Here is a 22928-nt window from a genome sequence, read left to right as displayed (position 1 = left end):
TGAGGTTCAGCATGCCTTAGATTATCTGGTACTGTTCCCTATCTCAGCCTCCCAGTAACATTGTGAATCACTAAGGCATGTGCTAATTCTTGGAATTTCTTTATAAGTCCCAATAGCTCTAAGCACAGTACTGAGTACCATACAGAGATATTTGATAAAACAACAGCAAAGAGTCTATATCTTCTCTTGATTTTTTTTTATAATAGTAAATGCGTTTCTGGCACTGTGCTAAGTACTTCACACAGGCTCCTTTACAGCCTTCATCTCCATAAATTGGTGCTGCTGAGATTTTAATCCAGACATGAATCTAAAGTCCACATCGTTTTTCCTACTTTGCACATTTTTGCATCTATTGTATTATTTTGAAAGACCAAGAAAATTATGAAAACCTCCACAACTACTCCATTGTCTGATTAGCATATTATGCTTTTATTATTATAGATTAATCTCTTATCTTGCTGATGAAAAATATGCAAACAAAAAAATCATTGCATTTGTGAAAATAAATGCAGACAATGGGACAATTGTCTGACTTGAGTGACAGGATTCTTTGGCTGAGAGCTGTGCCTACAGTGTTCAAGGCAGAACCCTATGAGCAGTTTTTGATAAGAGATTTCCCCAAAGTCTCTTTTATGGTTCAGAAGCAAACAAAACACAGCAATGTATTTCAGCCCAACTGTACAAATTAACTGCTTACTGTGGTGTCTCTAAGAGGCTTTGGTGACAGGAAAAAATTAGTAAGACACTTTCCCAGGCCTTGAAAAGTTCGCAGTACAGACAAGATTGAAGACAAGAACAATGTGTCTAAATACAGGATGAACTGGGATGATCTCTCCTACAATCCCTTTCCAAAAGCCACGTGGTGAGAGGGAATTCTCTGGCCCAGGGGTGCACCCAGCTTCTACTCTAGGAAACGCAGCAAATGCCTCTCATTTTCTCAGGTCCTGGCCAGTGCCAGCAGCGATCACTTACACCACAGAATTAACATCCATTGGGAGGGTTACTTCTTTCTTAAATGAAAATAGAGTTATTGTTTTTTCATATTGTTAGAAGATTACATGCTAATTGTAAATAATATTAACAATATACCTCTTACAAGTGTAAGAAAGTAAAAATCACCTCAAATCTTACAATCCTGATAGAACCATCCCTAACATGTTAATCGCCACTTTTCTACACAGGGACACACGATTTCACAAAAGTGGTTTTATAGGATCGTGGTTGTATGCCTCTGTTTCATGCAGCACATCTTTCCATGTCAATAGTCACAGAGCTACATAGTCATATTAATGGATGAGTAATTTTATTATAAATATATAAGTTATAAATCATAAAGTACTCAGTAGCCTATTGATGGTCATTTACGTGGCTTCTAGTTGGTACTATACAGAACCCTACACTGAAAGTCCTTGAGCCTATATCTTTGATCACTTGTGTGATTTTTTCTTAGGATAAATTTCTAGAAGTGGGCGGATAGTCAATAGGCATATGCACTTATAATTTTAATATATACCAAGAGCTTATGTGAATGCCCATTTCCTTACACTAGTAACGGACTTTAAAGCTACAGTGTTTTCTAATCTGATTGGCGAATATAATTTATAATTAATTTTTAATTTTGTTTAAGTAAGGTTGAATACCTTTGTGAAAGTTTTCAAAGTAAAATTCTTGGGACACACTCATCTATTATGCACCGAATCCTTAAAAAGAAGGGGAAGTCTGAATAGATGCCATGCCATACAGTATGTGAAGGGCCTTTGTGGAGCAATTATCTTCCAAGAGTTTATTTTCAAGTCTGTTTTGTAATTGCTGTCTTATCATTGCTTCAAGTTGCTTTACATAGTGATGTGGTAACTGGCTATTGCAATAGGCTTTACCGATGTGTATTGTTTTTTCTGGTCTCTTCCAGCCCTGCTCTGTGACTTCGCCCTGCTATTTCCCACCTAAATATCTAAGCCCTCCCTTTACTGTGGAGTTCAAGCCTCTTTCATTTGTGAAGCATCTCTGACCGCATGCGAGACAGCACGCCTGTCCCCTAGCAAATGCTCAGGGCCATCCCCCTCCTTTCCCTGGGTTTCCTGCCTCTGGTACGGAAGGATCTGAAATCTCTGCCCTAGTCCAGAACCTGCAGCGTAGGTGAGGTTCAGCATGCCTTAGATTATCTGGTACTGTTCCCTATCTCAGCCTCCCAGTAACATTGTGAATCACTAAGGCATGTGCTAATTCTTGGAATTTCTTTATAAGTCCCAATAGCTCTAAGCACAGTACTGAGTACCATACAGAGATATTTGATAAAACAACAGCAAAGAGTCTATATCTTCTCTTGATTTTTTTTTATAATAGTAAATGCGTTTCTGGCACTGTGCTAAGTACTTCACACAGGCTCCTTTACAGCCTTCATCTCCATAAATTGGTGCTGCTGAGATTTTAATCCAGACATGAATCTAAAGTCCACATCGTTTTTCCTACTTTGCACATTTTTGCATCTATTGTATTATTTTGAAAGACCAAGAAAATTATGAAAACCTCCACAACTACTCCATTATAACCCTAATGTGATTGTTTTTGCTCTTTTTTTTTTTTATCCTCTCCTCTGCTCTAGTGACTTTTTCTTTCCTGAGTTACCTGGAAAACTGAGAACGGAAGCAGAACAAGGATACTTATACTTGTTATCCTGAACTTGTTTATACTGATGCTGTGGTATCTTGTCAAACATAGCCAAACCCACAAATTCATTGGAGAACACTTTCCTTTCCTGATGCACTTATATTGCAAAAACATTGCGAAGATCAAATTTGACCCCATTACCCTTCCTTGGCTGTTGACAGTTTTAGGACAGCTATAGAGTTGAGCTTTATGTCTTCATCTGTCCCAGCAGCTGATCACATGACCCCCTAGTTATCCCTCTCTCTCTTCCCCAGCTTTTGCCCACCTTCATCCCTGAGTTTCTATTTACAGCTCCATTTCTTTCTCATTCTCCCGCCCATCTCTGTCCCTTGCCTGTCCATCTCTAACTCTCCCAGGCTCTCTCCTCCTCCATCACAAGACTACTCAACCTTCTGTCTCTATCTCCATCTCTCCATCCCCATTTCTATCCTCATTTTCATTGCTATTCCTACCTGTAACCTGTACCTCTAAAAGCACATGTGCTTCTAGGCTTCATAGTCTCATGGAGGTCACACTTCCATACGCACCCAAATTAAAAGGGAAGCACACACAGGCCTTCCCCCTGCGGTGTGCTCGCTTACTCCTGAGAATGACAATCTCTCTCTCTGACAGAAACAAGGTCAATTTCATGTCTTTGGTTCAGTATCTGGACCAGGACATCGTGTCACTTTTCCTGCTGTCCCTGTGAGGAGACTTGCTCCCAAAGCAATTCTGTGATGCTAGAGTGTGCTTGGTCCCATCACTCTAGCACTTTTTTTTCATATTGTTAGAAGATTACATGCTAATTGTAAATAATATTAACAATACACCTCTTACAAGTGTAAGAAAGTAAAAATCACCTCAAATCTTACAATCCTGATAGAACCATCCCTAACATATTAATCGCCACTTTTCTACACAGGGACACACGATTTCACAAAAGTGGTTTTATAGGATCGTGGTTGTATGCCTCTGTTTCATGCAGCACATCTTTCCATGTCAATAGTCACAGAGCTACATAGTCATATTAATGGATGAGTAATTTTATTATAAATATATAAGTTATAAATCATAAAGTACTCAGTAGCCTATTGATGGTCATTTACGTGGCTTCTAGTTGGTACTATACAGAACCCTACACTGAAAGTCCTTGAGCCTATATCTTTGATCACTTGTGTGATTTTTTCTTAGGATAAATTTCTAGAAGTGGGCGGATAGTCAATAGGCATATGCACTTATAATTTTAATATATACCAAGAGCTTATGTGAATGCCCATTTCCTTACACTAGTAACGGACTTTAAAGCTACAGTGTTTTCTAATCTGATTGGCGAATATAATTTATAATTAATTTTTAATTTTGTTTAAGTAAGGTTGAATACCTTTGTGAAAGTTTTCAAAGTAAAATTCTTGGGACACACTCATCTATTATGCACCGAATCCTTAAAAAGAAGGGGAAGTCTGAATAGATGCCATGCCATACAGTATGTGAAGGGCCTTTGTGGAGCAATTATCTTCCAAGAGTTTATTTTCAAGTCTGTTTTGTAATTGCTGTCTTATCATTGCTTCAAGTTGCTTTACATAGTGATGTGGTAACTGGCTATTGCAATAGGCTTTACCGATGTGTGTTGTTTTTTCTGGTCTCTTCCAGCCCTGCTCTGTGACCTCGCCCCTACCATTTCCCACCTAAATATCTAAGCCCTCCCTTTACTGTGGTCATAGGCTGGGGCACGTAAACAGCGAGCATTCATTTCACAGTTTGCGAGGCTGCAAGTCCTGAGTCAAGCAGCCAACTGATTTGCTTCCTGGTTCCTGATGGGAGTCCTCTTCCTGGCTGTGTCCTCACGTGGTGAAGAGAAAGAGAGAAGGAGGGAGAGAGGGGGGAGGAAGGGAGGGAAGGAAGGAGGGAGAGAGAGAGAAGGCTTGATAGATATGTCTACATTCCTTTCTACTTTATTAATTAATTAATTTATTTATTTATTTTTAATTTTGTTTTATTCTTAAAGTATTACAAAGGGTAGTGCATATGTCTTCTTTTCTTCCCCCTTGACCTTCCCCCAGCCTCCCCTACCCCACAGTGTCTTGTGTCCATTGGTTATGCTTACATGCATGCATATAAGTCCTTCGGTTGATCTCTCACCACCCTCCATGCCCCCCAACCCTCCCCGGCCTTCCCGCTGTAGTTTGACAGTCTGTTTGATGCTGCTCTGCCTCTCACTCACTCATAGATGGGTAATCTCTGCCTATTTTTATAAGGACACTAATCCCATCATGGGGCATCACTTCGCAACCTCTTCTATACCCAGTTACTTTCCAAAGGCCCCCACTTCCAAACACTCCCACCGTGGGGGGCGGGGCGCGGAGGCTTCCACATTTGGATTCCAGGGGCGCACATTCAGTACATGGCAGGCTGGTCTGAAGCTCATGAGAATTTCTCCCAAATCTATAAGATAGAGACAAGTACTCGGTCCTGGGATGAGATAGTAATGAATTTCTCTCCTCTTTCATAGCAAATGCTTCCTTTTGTGATAATGAACGCCTGTTGTACCTAGTTCTGTGCTTTGGAATTATTTCAGATAATCTCATAACCAAACCATTTAAAAGAGTTAAAATGCACTTTATTCCTTGATTGTGGTATTTTTCTCCTACAATTTTCTGTTGGCATCTACCAATAAAGGTCAGAAAATGACCCATCTCAAAAATACTTTTCTGCTGGTACTCAACATATTAGTCCTAAATCACCTATTACTCATGCTATGTAACACAAGTTATTTTATCTCTAAGAATAAGAAAAGAGAAAAGTGCTATATTGGCAGGAAAGAAAACGCATGAGAGTTTCAACTCTTTTCCAGAATGCAGGTTGTAAATCTTCTGTAGAGTCTCTGTTGTCTGAGAGCTTTAGCATAACAGTCCTGGGAATTTTTGTGGATTTAATCTAGAATGATAAACCATTTCATCCTAAATTGTGTGATCATGTCTTGCTGTTACAATACTTTCTTTAAAAAGTTTAAGCAAACTAAAATACTGTTTTTGTTAATCCTCACCCGAGGATATTTTCCCATAGATTTTTAGAGAGAGCGGAAGGGAGGGGGAAAGACAGAGAGAGAGAAACATAAATGTGAGAGAGACACATCAATTGGTTGGTTGCCTCCCGCACATACCCTGACCTGGGCGGGGGATCGAGCCTGCAACTGAGGTATGTGCCCTTGACTGGAATTGAGCCCGGAAACTGCAGTCCACAAGCTGATGCTCCATCCACTGAGCCAAACCGTCTAAGGCTAAAATACCTTTTAAAATTTTGTTTAAATTTTTTTTTAATTAAATTTATTGGGGTGACAATGATTAATAATATTATATGGGTTACAAGTGTACATTTCTATGATACATCATCTGTACTAGTATATTGCTATTGGTGGTGGGCACATAATGCAAATATACTTTTATTTTAAAGGGCAATTTAAAAGACTCATTTAGAAAGTTTTACCTTTTTTTCTCAAAATCTTCTTTGGAAATTGACCAATTGATGAAATTGGGAGGGTTTTATGGGAAAATTTTTATTTTTGTTCTTCTCTGCTTTCTCAGTTGCTAACTAATAAACTATTTCTAATTAAAATGATTCTTTTACTAATGACATTTTATTCTATTGCAACAACTCTCTATAAATATTATGACAGCAGTATGAAGACAGGGTGGAAATAAGAGAGCAATCTGTTTGCAAAAATATGCTTTGCTGAAAACAAAAATCTTAGAAAAGTAGGAAGAAAAACAAGAACTTTCTGTGTTTTTGTGCCATTTTTAGTACACATGTAGATTATTCAACCTTGTGGATACAATTATCCATTCATTTTTGGGGGTTTGCTTTGTTTTCAAATAGAAATCCCTGTGATTCTGCAATTGTACAAAACATTGCAAATCACAAATTGTTCATATAGTGTAATAATAACAAAATTTAAAGGGTTGTATTTATTTTACATACTTTATAATTCCTTTTAGGAAAGGGCTTCATATTTAGACAAGAACACTATAATTTTCTTCTTTTTCAAGAAGAAACCTGAGCCCTGGCCACTATGGCTCAGTGATGGCTGTGCACTGAAGGGCTGCAGGTTCAATCCTCAGTCCTTTGTCCTCAGTCCTTTGGGGGCACCTGCAGGAGGCAACCGATCAATGTGTCTCACTCACATCAATGATTCTCTCTCTCTCTCTCTCTCTCTGCCTCTCTCTCATTACCTCTCTCTCTCTCTCTCTCTCTCTCTCTCTGCCTCTCACTTCCTTCCACTCTCTTTAAAAACAATGGGAAAAATATCCTCCGGTGAGGATTAACCAAAAGAGAGAGAGAGAGAGAGAAAAGAAACCTGAATCTTTCTGTTCTGTTTGCTCTGTCAATAAAAGAAGGTGTAGTGTTGTTTTTTAATTAGCCCAATATTGATCTTGAGTAATGGTTTTTCAAAGGGAGGTCCTCATTCAGCTCCAGCTGGTCATTAGTCATTGATAAAAATGTTTCTGAATCTCAGGGCTGCCATTTATTAACTCTTACCATGTTCCATTTACTGCACTTTATCAATTTTATCTTTTATTTTACTTAATCCTCATGGCAATAATCAAATATAAGTATTGTTTCCACCATTTTATAAATTATGAAGTTGAAGTTTAGAGTTAATTAATAATCTTAAGGTCACATAACAAGTGTGAGAAAAACCCAATGCCAGGACTCCTCAGCTTGGGCACTAACCACTGTGTTACACTTCCAGGAGTCATTTGTTTATTTAGCTCTTCATGCAGCAGATACTTTTCAAGCACCTATTTTGTGCAAGGCATCCTGGATACAGTGGTAAACAAAGGCAGGGTAGCCCATGCCATGGTGGAACTGACAGTCTGCAGAAGAGACAATCACAGTGAAGCCTGGGTGGAAAAGTCCATGAGAGGGGAAGTGTAGGGTGTCAGGGAGCACATGGCAGACACAACCAACCACCCAGGTCATCTGAAGGAGGGCATCGAACAGGCTTTCACAGGAAGAAACATTTAAGCTGGAGCCTGAGAAATGGCCTGGGATTAGGTACCAATGTTTTCAAAAGTTGAGATGTGAGAACAAGTGCGGGGCAGTAAAGGAAATGGAAGATGTTCCGGAATATTTGAAAACGTGGGTTCCAGGAGTGGAGTAGCAACAGAGAAAAAGACCAAGATCAGTCATTAAGAGAGAGAGGCTGGAATGAAGGAAAACAAAGTTATGTTGAAGACACTAGGCTCCCAAGGAGGCAGAGTGGGAGAGAAATCAAGAGCACAGGTGGAGCCCTAGCTGGTGTTGTTCAGTGGATAGAGCTTCGGCCTGTGGACTGAAGGGTCCTGTGTTTGATTTCGGTCAAGGGCATAGGCCCAGATTGTGGGCTCAATCCCCAATAGGGAGTGTGCAGGAGGCAGCTGATCAATGATTCTCTCTAATCAGTGATGTTTCTATCTCTCCCTCTCCTTTCCTCTCTGAAATATATATATATAAAGCGTAATATGTTAATTAGACCGGACAGCCGAACGATCTTCCGGATGTCATTCTGGACATCCTTCCAGACGAAGCCTCAGCAGCGGGGCCTGAGGCAGAGGTGGTTAGGGGCAATCAGGCAGGCAGGCGAGTGGTTAGGGGCAATGAGGCAGGCAGGCAGAGCGGTTAGGGGTGGTCAGGCAGGCAGGCAGGTAAGTGGCTAGGAGCCCGTGGTCCCGGATTGCGAGAGGGATGTCCAGAGGGATTGGGCCTAAACTGGCAGTCGGACATCCCCCGAGGGGTCCTGAATTGTGAGAGGGTGCAGGCCAGGCTGAGGGGACCCCCCTCCCTCATGCACAAATTTCGACTTCGTCTGGAAGGTTGTTCGGCTGTCCAGTCTAATTAGCATATATATATATTTTAATATATTTTATTGATTTTTTACAGAGAGGAAGAAAGAGGGATAGAGAGTTAGAAACATTGATGAGAGAAACATCGATCAGCTGCCTCCTGCACACCCCCTACTGGGGATGTGGCTGCAACCAAGGTACATGCCCTTGACCCGAATCGAACCTGGGACCCTTCAGTCCGCAGGCCAACGCTCTGTCCACTGAGCCAAACTGGCTAGGTCTATTTTTTTTTTAAAGAGCACAGGTGGAGGTGGAGATTTGGAGCAGAGGAAAGACTTCCCTTTTCTCTGAGACCAGAGTGGGAATAGGAAGAATGGGCCTGGAGACACCTAAGTTCAGGATGGGGTTGAGGGGAAGATAGGAAAGGAGTGGACTTGAATTTGAGAGGATTCCCACCAAATGGTTACATGCTTTTTAGATCTAACAGAATAGTTCGCATTTTTTCATAAAACATTTATGTTGGAATATTTTTGAAATTGACAGTTCAAAGATGTTAGTTCTTTCATATGTTTAAAGTGCTTTATCTTAGGAAATTCCCAATTTTTATACAAAGTCTGTAGACTATTGTAATTATATAGTGCCATCTTGGCCCCCAAAGAGAGCAATTAAAGATGTGTTTTCATAAAAACTTTTCATGAGTTAGATTTTTAATTAGAAAAAGATAGTATAAGTAACCTTGACATTAACATTGGTTATACTCTTATCAAGTGCTTGCAGTTCTTGCATTTTCTCTCATTTTAACAAATGAAATAGAATGTTATATTTGTATTTAAACACCCTTGATTCATTTTTTATGATAGTTGGCTGGGAAATACATATATAGTTTGGCAAAATGTCCTCTGGGGGAAAAAATAGGTCTCAAATAGCCATTGTTTAGTGTGTCTATAAATGGAGCTTCTCTTTCAATGTGCAATAAACAGCCTTTTCTCCATCCGCCTGCCTTAGATCTCTGCGGCTATTAAGGGCAGGCACTGAGCACTTGAAACACTGTAATTTTCGGATGACCTCAGGCGTGATATGAGCATTTTTCACTTTTTAGAACTAAAAAAATAAAAGCACCATAAAAGATTAGTCAGGTTCTGTGTTAGTTTGCTAAGGCTGCCATAACCAAGTACCACATACTAGGTGGCTTAGAATGAGATGTTGATTATCTCCAGTTCTCGAGGCTAGATAGCCATGCTCCCTGAGACTCTGGGTAGAAGCCTTCCTTGCCTCTTCCAGCTGCTGGGGGCGGCCTGCATGATTTCACATTCCTTGGTTTGCTGCGTTGGCTCAGTCCTGCCTCTGTGCCTCTCTGTGTTTGTGTCCAAATTTCCCCTTTGTATCAGGACAGTAGGAATCGTGGATTAAGACCCGTCCTGATGGCCTCATTTTAACTTGATTACGTCTCTGAAGATTCTGTTTCCCAATAAGATCACATTCTGAGGTACTGGGGTTAAATTTTTCCCTTAGCTTTGGGCGGGGGGGGGGGGGGGGGGGGGGGGGTGCAATTCCACTGATACTAGGTTCTATTAAGAGTACATTTTGTTTTAACCAAGTAACATTCATACACTTTAAAAGGAATACTTCTGACTTTCTATGTTTTTTTCAGTAACCTAGGCTAATATGACTTTGATTGTCATCTTCATATTCATAAAATATCACTTTGGGGGCTGCTTTGTTCTTCAGTTGTCTTTCCACCAACAGTGCCTAAAGCTAACATGAAACACTTTCAGGACTGAATTTTCTCCCATCTGTTTCCTGTATACACTTTTGTGGGATCATTAATGGACTAAGATGAGGAGAAAAAGAAGCAAAGAGCAAAAGGGAAATGTAATAATTCACTCCAGAAGCCATTCTTTAGTTGTTTTTCTAAGGCTACTGTAGCTTGGTAATCCTAAACATACTGATAAATTCATTCTTTCGAAATATGTAACTAAAAGGTTATGAAGGAAAATTATCATTTCAAAACAAATAGCAATCATTAACTTATTAATAGAATATTAATTTATTGATAACGTAAGTATAGTTCTAACAAAGCTTATGCAGATTAATAAACATTTTGATAAAATTTATCAGAGTTTCTTCTTTTAGAAATATCTTATTTATTTGTACATTCATTCAATAACTATTTTAAGGTGCTGTTTTTATGTTCAGCAATATTCTAGGTACTGAGAATGTAGCAGTGATCAAAATAGAAAAAGTACGGTAGCCCCTTCATTATGACACTTATATCCTAACTAGAGGCCCAGTGCACAAAATTCGTGCACTGATATGGTCCCTAGTGGCTGCTGGCTGCCGGCTGGGTACTCCCTCCCTTCCCCCAGCTGGCCCTGGCCCTGGTCAACTCCTTTCCCCCAGCCGGCCCCTCCCCCTGGTCGAACTCCCGGTTGAGGGGACAATTTGTATACTACGCTTTTATTATATAGGATGGAGGGAAATGGATGGAAGGCAAATAAGTGGCTCTCTTGAGGGTAGACTGAGAAAGATCCAGGACAGAAGGAGGGAGGTGAATTAGAAAGTTGTTGAAGTCATCCAGTCAGGAGACCAGTGTCTGGAACCAAGACAGAGCAGTGGAGGTGGTGAGCAGTGGTTGGATACTGGATGAGTTTTGAAAATAAAGTCAGCAGATTTGTTGATGGAACTGATTTGAGGTATGAAAAAAAGAGGTTAAGAATAACCCCAACTTTGTACTGAATCAAACAAATAACTTGAGGAAGATGTTTCTTTTATACAAAATGAAAATAATTTTATTACATGTGCAAGTTGTTAAGAGCAGAGTTTTCCAAGCAGATTTAAAGATGGGCTGGAGGGCAGTTACCGCCTTTAGGACATTTATTCGGAATTGAATGAAGTAATTAAGGAAGTGGAAATGATTGCTCTATCATAGGAAACAAGAACGGGAACTATCTTCTCACTTTTGCCAATTAGAGGTGGAAAATAATCACAATGGTGCTTTTATAAAGGGAAAGAAAGAAAAACAGATTACACATAAAATTCTTAAATTACTTCACCTGGTTTCTGGAGATATTAGGTAAATCTAATTTGATTTTCTGAATAAAGCAAAAAAAAAACACCCTTTTAGATATGGAATTACTTTTATTTGGCTACTGTCTGTGGTTAGCATCATGATTTTACCGATCTGGTCTGAGGCTACTTTGGCATTTGTTTGCACATTTCATGTGGTGGGCTCTCTGCCAACCTTTGGGGAAGGTAATTTGCTCCACATCTGTTGGTCAACCCCTCTTCCCTTCCCACTCTCTCTGTTCCTGTTGTTTACCTTGTTGCTCCCACCCATCAGATAACCATCAGAGCGTGCAAACATTCTAGACTGGTCCTGGTTGGGAATTTTTCCATATACTGTCCCTCAGCCTGTGAAATAGTTCCTACTTGACATTTCTATAAACCAGAGGGAGTGGTTTGTGGCTCTAAGAGTGCTGGGCCATTGTGTGTACACAGGGTTCAAGATGCACAGAATACACCGTGAGAACCAGCCCTTGCCTTGGGACGGCTTCCCCCACCATCTGGGACTATCTCAGGCTGTGACTGTGGCATTTCCAGCGAGCCTGAGGGTGCTCAATGGTGGGTGTGTCCCAACCGGAGTAAAGAGTTATCTGTGCCATCGGCTGTTCCTTTAAACTTTTCCACTTCAGTTTTATTGGGGTGACTGGGTATCTAGCAATTACGCATTTTAAACCCTAGGATATGCATTTAGTGTTTTAGAGTGAAATGCTGTAGCTATTTTTGTGTGACATACAAGGTTTTGAGAGATTCTTCTACAAGAGAACAAAGCATCTAGGCTGCCCACTTGTTCTGAGACTAAAAGTATTAATGATGAATGACAACCTGGCTTGCTCCTGGCATGGGATAGGTGATTTTCTCTTCTCCTTGGCCAAAGACTAAATCTTACATGCTGTTGATTTCCTCAATGGCTATTTGTCACTAAGGGATTCTAAGATTCTAGCAGTTGTGTAGATCTGCTGATAAAGTGATGATATGCCAGTAATGTTTCAAAGTAGGTTTGCTTTCTTCTTATATTACTGGTTTCAATCTAACACCCAAAACTTTTTTCACCTTAATTGATGTGCATATGATTGCCCTGTTATTACAAAGTTAAAAATGATAAAAATATTTTAGTCTGCTAACGTTTTTATAATTTTGTATATATAAGCATACACTTGTCTATGCAAAATGTCTCCTATCTATCTATCGTCACCTATCTATCTATCTAAGGAATGTTGTATGTATGTGTATATAAGCATACACTTGTCTATGCAAAATGTCTCCTATTGTCACCTATCTATCTATCTAAGAAATGTTGTGTGTATGTGCTTAATTATTCATCTATAGTAAGCTCTTTTCACCTTCTTCATTTACCAATATTCATTGGTCAAAACATTATAAAACATCTTCTTACATCAAATACAATCAGGTTTCCCTAAAAATGCAGAGGCTTATGAATAAAAAATAAATTTAGTCTTGGTTACTTTTATGAATCCATGGAGTGGGAGTGGGTGGGCACTGCAATGTAAATTATGACACTCAGAACAGTGCTTACTCAGTAATCACAAAATAGACACACATGTCAGTTGTTCTTTATTTGTTGCAAGTGAATGAAATGTATTTTTTTTTAGTTTTTGTAATCTTTGTTATTGAAAGTATTACATAGGTCCCCTTTTCTCCTCCATTGACCTCTTCTAGCCTATCCCTATCCCGTACCCCAGGCCTTCACCACCCCATTATCTGAGTCCATAGGTTATGCATATATGCATACAAGTTCTTTGGTTGATCTCTTCCCACCTACCCACCCTCCCTCACCTTCCCTCTGAGATTCCACAGTCTGTTCCATTGATTTTAGATGCCAAGAAATGAGATCTATTAAAAGGATTCTGGGTGCATCAGGGTATGGAGGGAAATGCTGACTGGGCAGAAAAGAATTAACTCAGCAGACCTGGTTGCTCAAAGCCTGTACATTTCAAATAAAGCCATGTCTGAAAGAATGGCCTTGACTTGCTCCTGTGAGCTAACCTCTGAGCACTTGAAAGATGACACCTGAAAAGAGTGTTTTGTCTACCGGAGGCCTTGGGCCATGTTGCTCCTCTTTGATAAGTTTACCTTAATGATGTGTTTTATGGTGAACACCTGCTTGGGGGGGAACAGGAATGGGGAAGAGATGGAGCTGGAGAAGCTGAAGTCAGTATGGAAGCATGGGAAATTAAGCACGTCCCTGCGCAATTCCACGGGGAGGGGACAGGCCACTCACCTCTGGAAGCTCACACATGGTTTCTCCCGAGTTTTGTTCCATGGTCTTTCACCTGTGCTGATTCCAACCCGTGTCCTGTCACTGTAATAATATAACAATGTGTCTAGTAGAATGGCAGACATTTAAGCTGATTAGTCAATATTATTTTATATTGATATTAAATTTAAAAACCACATTTATAGATTTGTGCATTATTCAGAAAAAAACTTTAATGTTCATTTTTACACTAAGCTTCCTGCCTAACAAGGTGGCTCAAAGAATAATAAACCTGGGCTCAAATCTAGTCATTTACGTGGGTGTGATCTAGGCCAATGGCTTAACCTCTCTGAGATTGATTCCTTGCTTTTAAAGAGGAGGTGATACTCCCATACATGGTGGTTATGAATATTAAATGAGATACCAGTAACTTTTACAAGCCCTCAGCATAGTGCTTGGCACATTGAGGCATTCAACAATATATTATTCATCCTTTCCTACTCTTCTTTCTCCTTCTCTTCCCTCTTTCATCCCTATCAAAACATCTACTAAATTAGAATGTATAAATGTCTAAGCCACAGAAACATCTAGTAAACATTGGAATTTATAAATGTAGTCTGTAATAGTAGCCATATTCACTTTATGTGCCAACAGTTTTTATTTCATATATAATATTTTAAGTGTGAGAATTAAAAAAAATATTTTATGCCAAATAGCTAATATCTATGTCTGATATTTCTTTTTCATAAAAATTATTCTCTTAATCCTCCCCCCCCTAATTAATATAATTGTTTCTAGGGGCATAAAATCAATATGTTGCATGGCAAACATGGCCGTCCTTTGATGAATAAAAATATGAAAATAGATGAGGGGAAGGGTTAAATATGTATTGGTGTTTATAGACTAGTAAAGTGACACAAGTTATTCACACACACATTAAAGAATATTTTCCCCAAATGCAGGAAATAGTAAAAATTATGTCAGATACCTGGATATTCAAATATTTCATAAAGTTCAAGGAGAAACATTTGATCTCTTTTAAGTCCTAAGAGAAAGGAAGTGAATCTCATTACATGTCATTAAAGGGGCTGCATAGCAACAATAAAGGGACAGGAGAAGAAAGAGAGAAAAATGCTGTAACATCTGCTCCAATCAGGAGTTAACACCAAAGTATAGTCTGGCACAGAGCATGTGTCATTAAAGGGGCTGCATAGCAACAATAAAGGGACAGAGAAAAATGCTGTAACATCTGCTCCAATCAGGAATTAACACCAAGGTATAGTCTGGCACAGAGCATGCGCATTTTCCCCGAGTTGCTAGAGACTTTTAGAGACCAGGCAATCCTCTTAGAGCCAGAACTAGAGTTAAGCCTAGTTTGAGAAGAGCTTCTAGAAGGGGAAGACACAGAGGCAAGTACCTCTTTCTCCTTTCCTTCTCTCCTATCTCCGTCTCCCTCACCCAGTCAGGAGGCTCCATTCTCCTAACGACCTCAGATTCAGCATGAATATCTGTAGAGTATCTGAATGTGACTGACAGGGCCAAGAGGAAGAGAATTTTTCCAAACACTTTACCAAAAAAAGTTTTTCATAATTTTATCTTAATAAAAAAAAAGATAATTGTGCTCTTGAAAAGTGCCTTATAGATCTCTATCTAGTGCCCGGAACTGCAAATTGGTGAGCAACAAAACCACATTATCTTTATTTTCCATTAAGTCAGACTCCAATAAATTGCCCTCCTTTCTGAATCTCCCTCTTGGGCTTCCAGGACTATGACCTGAATCTACCACAGTAATCAGATTGGCACCATAAGTGCTTACATATGTGACAGGAGAGACATGTTAGCTGGGAGGTTTTCTATTATAACATTGCACACACACAAAAAAGTACGATATAACGTTGCCACACACAAAACAGTATGAGCAGCCACAATAGTACAGGTCTCCTCTAACTGATCATTTGTTATCTAATCTAATAAAAGAGAATTGAGTACCTCCGCCACACCCACAAGCCACACCCACAAGCCTCGCCCACCAGCCAATCAGGAGCAGATATGCAAATTAACCCAACTAAGATGGTGGCAGCCATGGAGCTGGAGCAAGCAGGAGGCTTGGGTTGTCCCCGGCGATGGAGAAAGCCAAGCTTCCCGTCAGCCCTGCCGGCCCTGAGCTCCGCTCAAGGCTACAAAGTTTCAATTATAGAAGATAAATAAATCCCAGATACCTGCTTCCAGCCCGCAGCTGTGGCCAGCCTGAAAAAGGCCCTCAGCCCCTCACTCAGGCTGGCCAGGAACCCCAGAGGGACCCCCACCCTGATCCAGGACACCCTTCAGGGCAAACCAGCCAGCCCCCACCCGTGCACCAGGCCTCTATCCTATATAATAAAAGGGTAATATGCAAATTGACCCTAACAGCAGAATGACTGGGAATGGCTGGTCACTATGACACACACTGACCACCAGGGGGCAGATGCTCAATGCAGGAGCTGCCCCCTGGTGGTCAATGCGCTCCCACAGGGGGAGCTCTGCTCAGCCACAAGCCAGGCTGACAGCTGCCAGCACAGTGGTGGTGGCAGGAGCCTCTCCTGCCTCCTCAGCAGCGCTAAGGATGTCCGACTGCAGCTTAGGCCTGCTCCTCGCTGGCAAGTGGACATCCCCCGAGGGCTCCCGGGCTGCCAGAGGGATGTCTGACTGCCAGCTTAGGCCCATTCCCCTGGGGAGTGGGCCTAAGCCAGCAGGTGGTCATCCCCGGAGGGGTCCCAGACTTCGAGAGGGCACAGGCTGGGCTGAGGGACCCCCCCCCCCAAGTACACAAATTTTTGTGCACCGGGCCTCTAGTTGTAAATAATGCTTTAAGCAAAAAGGGATAGCAAAGCTTTTTCAGCTTGTTCAATCATTAGTAGGACTTTTTTATTCTCATGTAATTTTTGATAAATTGAGGAGTTGTTTTTGTTTTGTGTTTTGGTTTCACACAATACTTATGTGCAATTGGATAGTGCTTGTAGAAATATAAAGATCATTCGCTAGTTGGGCCAATGTGCTTGGTGGTTGAGTGTTGACCTATGAACCAGGAGGTCACAGTTCAATTCTCTGTCAGGGCACGTGCCCTAGTTACAGGCTCAATCCCCAGTAGGGGGAGTACAGGAGGCAGACAATCAATGATTCTCTCTCATCATTGATGTTTCTATTTCTTTCTCCCTCTCCCTTCCTTTCTGAAATCATATATATATATATCATTCATTAGTGTTTATTTTTGGCTTCTTTGCAGTAGGTTGGCCAGAGGTTTATTTTCTCCCTCTTTTACTTGTTAATGTATTAAATAAAGAATTGATTACATAATGCTAGATCCTGTAATTCAGTGTGCTTAAAATATAAAACCTATATATTACTAATTAAATTGACATAAGCGTTTTTATTTTAAATGGACATATTTTCCCCTAATTTCTGTTATTTTTGGCTTCTTTGCAGTAGGTTGGCCAGAGGTTTATTTTCTCCCTCTTTTACTTGTTAATGTATTAAATAAAAAATTGATTACATAATGCTAGATCCTGTAATTCAGTGTGCTTAAAATATAAAACCTATATATTACTAATTAAATTGACATAAGCGTTTTTATTTTAAATGGACATATTTTTCCCTAATTTCTGTGTTTTTTTTATTTTGTTTTATTGCTTAAGGTATTGCAAAGAGTATTACATATGTCTCCTTCTTTTTTCCCCCCTTGACCTTCCCCTGGCCTCCCCTACCCCCCAGTGTCTTGTGTCCATTGGTTATGCTTATATGCATGCATACAAGTCCTTCGTTTGATCTCTTAACACCTCCCCCAACCCTCCCCAGCCTTCCCGCTGTAGTTTGACAGTCTGTTCGATGCTGCTCTGCCTCTATTTTGTGTGTTGATAGCCCTCAGACTGCACCTCCTCACTTTGTGTAGGAAGACACTGTGGGAAATTTTTCAGAAACAACTCATATTTCCCACAAAAAGAGAGATTTTGGCACTATGATTTTATTTGTGCCTGTCTCCTCCCTAAGATTCCAAAAGATATTTTTAAATGCCCCTGATGAGTGCATTTTAGTCACTAACTACATATTTACTGGGAACTAGTGCTGAGCACTGTGCCCGGTGCTAAGTATATAAAGATAAATCCGACTTCTCATGATCTGAGTCACTGGGGACACAGGTTTGTAATAGCTAACTATAAAAGAATGTGATCCTTGTCATCTGAACAGCATACCTGGGACAGAAGAAGTAGTTACTTCTAGTTGAATAACTGGAAAAGATTACATATAAACTGAGTGATGAAAACTGACCAGGAATTTGCTAAGAAGAAAAAGAGGAAAGTAAAGGTATTCTAGGTATTTGTGTGCAAATAAAATCATCTACTCTTCTTTTCCATGCACAGACTGAAAAATTCATTCATTCATTCCTTCAACAAGTATTTAACGAGTTCCTACTGTGACCAAGGAATTCAGAAACAAGATACTTCTAGGTCTGTGTTGTGTGAGAGTCTGTGATTGCCTAGAACCTAGAACCCAGAAACCATTTTTCTTTGCTATATATATATATATATATATCACATTTAAAGATCCATTAAGAGAAAATTACATTCTTTCAGTTAGCCTACAGCACACAATGAGTGCCTACCATATGCTCAACAGTGTTTAGGAGAGAACACTTACGGAAGGATTGAAGGGTTGTGCCCATCCAGGCACAGTTTCTTAAAGACCAGAGAAGTTGGGATTGAGTTTGGTGATTGGCCATAGATAGGAACAAAAGAGAGAGAGGAGGAAGAGAGGCCTGGATGCCAGGCAAGCTGGTCAAAGAGGTTTTGGGAGGAGCAGATCAAGGGGATGATGGTACCAGCAAAGCTGAAACCAGAAAGGCCAGTGGGCTACAGAACTGCTCAGTGGTCACTGCTGGTGTGAGGGCCGCTCCCAGGAGCTGGGCAGGAGCAGCTGGCGGGGAAGGAAGCAGTGAGCATGGTAGAGGAGAAGCAGGACAGGCAGGAATGAGGTCCAGAGAAAATGTCCTGCAGAGTGGCAGAGGCCTGCGTATGTTTAAGGCAAAATGGACGTGTGGATGCAATTTATTTCTTTTGGGGATCAAATGTCTTGGCATATTTATTATTTCATGAAAATTCTCCACTTCAATTTTCTTTCTTTTTTTAAAAAAATATATTTTATTGATTTTTTACAGAGAGGAAGGGAGAGAGATAGAGAGTTAGAAACATCGATGAGAGAAACATCGATCAGCTGCCTCCTGCACACCTCCCACTGGGGATGTGCCCGCAACCCAAGTACATGCCCTTGACCGGAATCGAACCTGGGACCCTTCAGTCCATAGGCCGACGCTCTATCCACTGAGCCAAACCGGTTTCGGCACTTCAATTTTCTTTATATATTTTCAGGTTAACACAATCTGTGAAAAACTTTATTTTTATTTGTTCACTGAATATATTACATAAGTATGGACTTTTTCCTCATTTTCAACTGTTTTTAAATTTTAAGATGCAAATGGACATTTGCAATGATAAGTAGGCCATATTTCTAATGGTTATGTATAGCTCACGCAATAATTTTGACTCTTATTACATGGAATAGTTTTCATTGCAATGGCTTATTTTATCCTGAATAATTTTATTTACATGCTTAGAATATAAAGTCACTATTACATTTTTGCTACATAAATAATAAGCAGTGTCAACAGTGGAATTTAAAAGAGAATGATTACCAATGAAAACTGTTATTTTTGAACATGTATTTCACAGCATGAGAACAAAATGTATTCAGCCCTTCAATTTATAAAGAGAGAGAAATGTGTTTAAAATTGGAATTGCACCATTCAGAGAATAATTCATGCAGTCATAAGAGAAATGTAAATGCTTCATGTCAGTGGGTAGCGAAAAAAGTCACATTTCAATAAAACATTTGGCTACATAAAAACCTCTTCTTTTAAAGAGAGAAAATTGAAAGTCAGGAATCCAGCAGCGGGCCTTTAACATGACTCAGAATCAGAAAACTGTAGAGATTGAACCCAGGTGATACACAGAAAAACATTATTCTCTGAGAAATCTGATGAGCATCATCACTTCTTTACTTTCTTCTGAGCCAAGACAGACCTTAATTCAAGGTCGATGAACGCCAGCATATTAAGTATTTTAATGATCTTCATAAACAATAAGACCCTCTATGAATTGTAAGTGGGCGTTGATTTCCTTTTCCAGTGGGGCTGATGCTTTTGCCCTGGTTAGTCTGTACTCTTGCACTTAGGATCCTCTGAGTTCAAAGCCACACGGTGAGAGAAGGTTTGCCAGGCTGTGAAACAGAACACAGCCAGCTGACCCGCCAGAGGTGAAAGCTGTGCCCTTGCCTGTGCTAGCAGGGCTCCCACTGCAGGTCACTGAGCTAGGAGTTCACCTAGAGAGAGTGTCCTCTGGAGGTCGGCACCCGGTTCAAACCCAGAAGTACCAGTATGCTCGCTCAGTGAAGTGGGAAGTTTGGTTCAGTTTAGCTGCAGCACCTCCTGCTCCCCTTTAGGCCCTGCTGTAATGTCTCCCATCTTTTGCACTGAGAGTGCCCTCTTTCCCTTCCCTTATTCCACACCGCCCATCCTGGACAAAATCCCTTTCTGGGAAGATGCTTGTATGTGTGTGAAAGCCCCAGCATCAAGTCTCCCGAAGTTTTTGAATGTTAAGTTTGTCTCCAAAGGATTGTTTTTCTCCTTACAGCTATCAAAAGGTAATTGCCAATCATATCCAAGGTAAATCATTTAGGTAGTTTAGAAATCTCACCTACAAATTTCACCACGATGAGTAGCAAAGGTCTGACAGAAAGAGACAAGCAGTTTTTGCATTTATTCTTTTTCTTTTTTTTTAACTTTATAGCGGAAACCCGCACTGGTGGTAGAAGATCTTTTTGAGGACATGAAAGATGGCGTTAAGCTGCTTGCCCTCCTGGAAGTCCTGTCGGGGCAGAAACTGGTAAGAATTTTTCCTGTGACCAGACTCATCCAATTCTTCCCATCTGGAATTGGCGGCGGTGGGGTTGGGAGTGGAAGGGACTCTGCCCACATAAGATAAAGTTTTTCTCTCTTGTAGTCAGTAAGATGCAGGAAACACTAGTCTATTGGTCACTTCTGGGAGCAAGGAATACATCCCCTTTCTTGTTCCTTCACACCTTTAGTAGGTTTAAAACAGTGTACACAGTAGCAGCAACCTTAGAACTAAGAGCAGAGACCTCCTCAGTAGTCAGTCAATCATGGTTAACGCTTGCGTCCGTGTGGTGCCCAGGCAGCTTGGTTGCACAGGGACATCTACCTCACTTGTTAGCGAGTGTTAGCTGGCCATGTGGAAAGGAGTGTTGGTCCATTCCGGTGTGTTTGTATAGCCCTTTGTTGAAAAGTGAGCTGAAATCAACGCGGCAATTTTTCATAAGCTTGTGGCCACGCTCCAACACCAGTGCTTTGTCACAGGAACAGCACGTTCTGGATCATTTGCTTTCAGACACAGCGAAAGCGGCAGAGTGAAAAACAACACTGACAGTGAGCGCTACGTTTTCCCTCCAGTACTCAAATCATAAAATATTTTTTTCCTGGATTATATTTATTTTTATTTCAGAGGGATAGAGAAATAAGTAGTTTGCAAACATAAGCTATTATAAATGCTATTTACCATGATTAGAGAAAGGAGCTCAGGAAATGGTCTTCATCATGTTGTATACAAAGGGTTCAAAATTGGGAGTACTTATCTTTTCTGTATCTATTGCATCTTGACAGGTGCTACACAATCATTATTTCTTGGGTAACTTAGTAGTTTTTTTTTAATTGCTTTTGCCTGAACATAAAATTTCTAGTTAATGTTGTGAAGAGAGTCCTCAAAATAGCTTTTGGAAGAGGTTGTTTATTGAAACATACAAACTGATAGTAATATTGTGTAAGTCATTTTCTAGTTTGGTTCCTAGCAGATGCTTCCCATGGCCCGGATGCCATCTCTGCTCACGTCTGATTTCAGCCACGCAGTGGCGGCGTTACCCAGGCCCCCCACCAGCATCGGATCTCAAGCACTGGTAGCATATCTCTGGGATTCTGCCCTCCGGGCTTATCAGAGCCACAGATTGCACCAGGCAGCCCTCAAGTATAGGAGAGTTAATGGTCCCAGAGGACCCTCAACCAATGGCAGTGGGAGTTCATGAATAAATGCTCCAGCCGGGCACTTGCAGGAGGAATGGTTCTGAGGCCGATTTTACAGATCTCATAGAGCGCCCAATGGGACCCCCAGGGGAACTGAGCCCAGTTGCCCACAGTGGGACACGCCAGAGCACACCCTTCATTAGCTTTTCCCACTTCCTTGTTTTACTTTTCATGAATCCTCACTCTTACTTCCTGGGATCATCTCCCCAATAAACTACAGGCATCCAAGTCCTTTCCTCAGGCTCTGCTTTGGGGGAAATCGAACAAGACACATGAACAGCCAGTTTGGAAGTTACAGATATATGCATAAACTACATATGCTGGATAAGTGTTAGGATGTAAGAGGCATTGAACTGAAATACATACTCCCTTGATTGCCACATATAGCTGGTCATGTGTATATATCCTCCTGAATTATGCTGTTTCCTAGAAGGTTGAAGGAAACCTCATTACAATTCAAATGGATGTATTTAAGAAGTATACTATTCTAAGTGCCAACATAATTCTGCCGTTGTACATTAGCATAGGTCAAAACAGGCATAACCTGAAAATAACCCAGAGTTACTTTAAAAGGAGAGGAGTTACATGGCACATAATATAGCTGTCAAAATGAATGAAATACAGTGACAGGCAACGACTTTGATGAACCTTAGGAATAAAATATTATGTGGAAAAATAAGTCTCAAAAGATTAATGCAGTGATAACCTTTATATAAATGTAAAAACTAAAAAAATATTATTTTTAATAATGCATATACATGAAATGAATTTATATAAAAGAAAGGCATTGGACTAGATTTAGTGTGATGGTTGCCATGGATGTAGGAAGGCAGATAGATGAATGAACTGAATGATGGCGTTATTGGCTTTCATATGTAATTTCTGGATCCTGGCTTTGTTCAGTTGGCAGGTTTGTAGGTGCTTTTTACATTATAAAAAAATAACTGATTAAATAAATAACTAGCCCTAGCTGGTTTGGCTCAGTGGATAGAGTGTGGGCCTGCAA

At 40.4% G+C, this 22928-nt stretch overlaps 1 protein-coding gene across 1 annotated transcript in view; it reads left to right on the top strand.

Annotated features, from left to right (window-relative positions):
• Window positions 1-22928, top strand: part of SYNE1 (spectrin repeat containing, nuclear envelope 1) — a 407398-nt gene that overhangs the window by 75435 nt on the left and 309035 nt on the right. Inside the window, exon 4 of the mRNA XM_014532125.1 lies at window positions 20619-20714. Coding sequence (XP_014387611.1) covers window positions 20619-20714 — 96 coding nt within the window. The remainder of the gene's footprint in view (window positions 1-20618; window positions 20715-22928) is intronic.

The sequence above is a fragment of the Myotis brandtii genome, unplaced genomic scaffold (assembly GCF_000412655.1).
Source record: "Myotis brandtii unplaced genomic scaffold, ASM41265v1 scaffold847, whole genome shotgun sequence".
Taxonomy (NCBI): domain Eukaryota; kingdom Metazoa; phylum Chordata; class Mammalia; order Chiroptera; family Vespertilionidae; genus Myotis; species Myotis brandtii.
The sequence above is the reverse complement of the archived record's forward strand: the minus strand, read 5'-3'. Positions and strand labels throughout refer to the sequence as shown.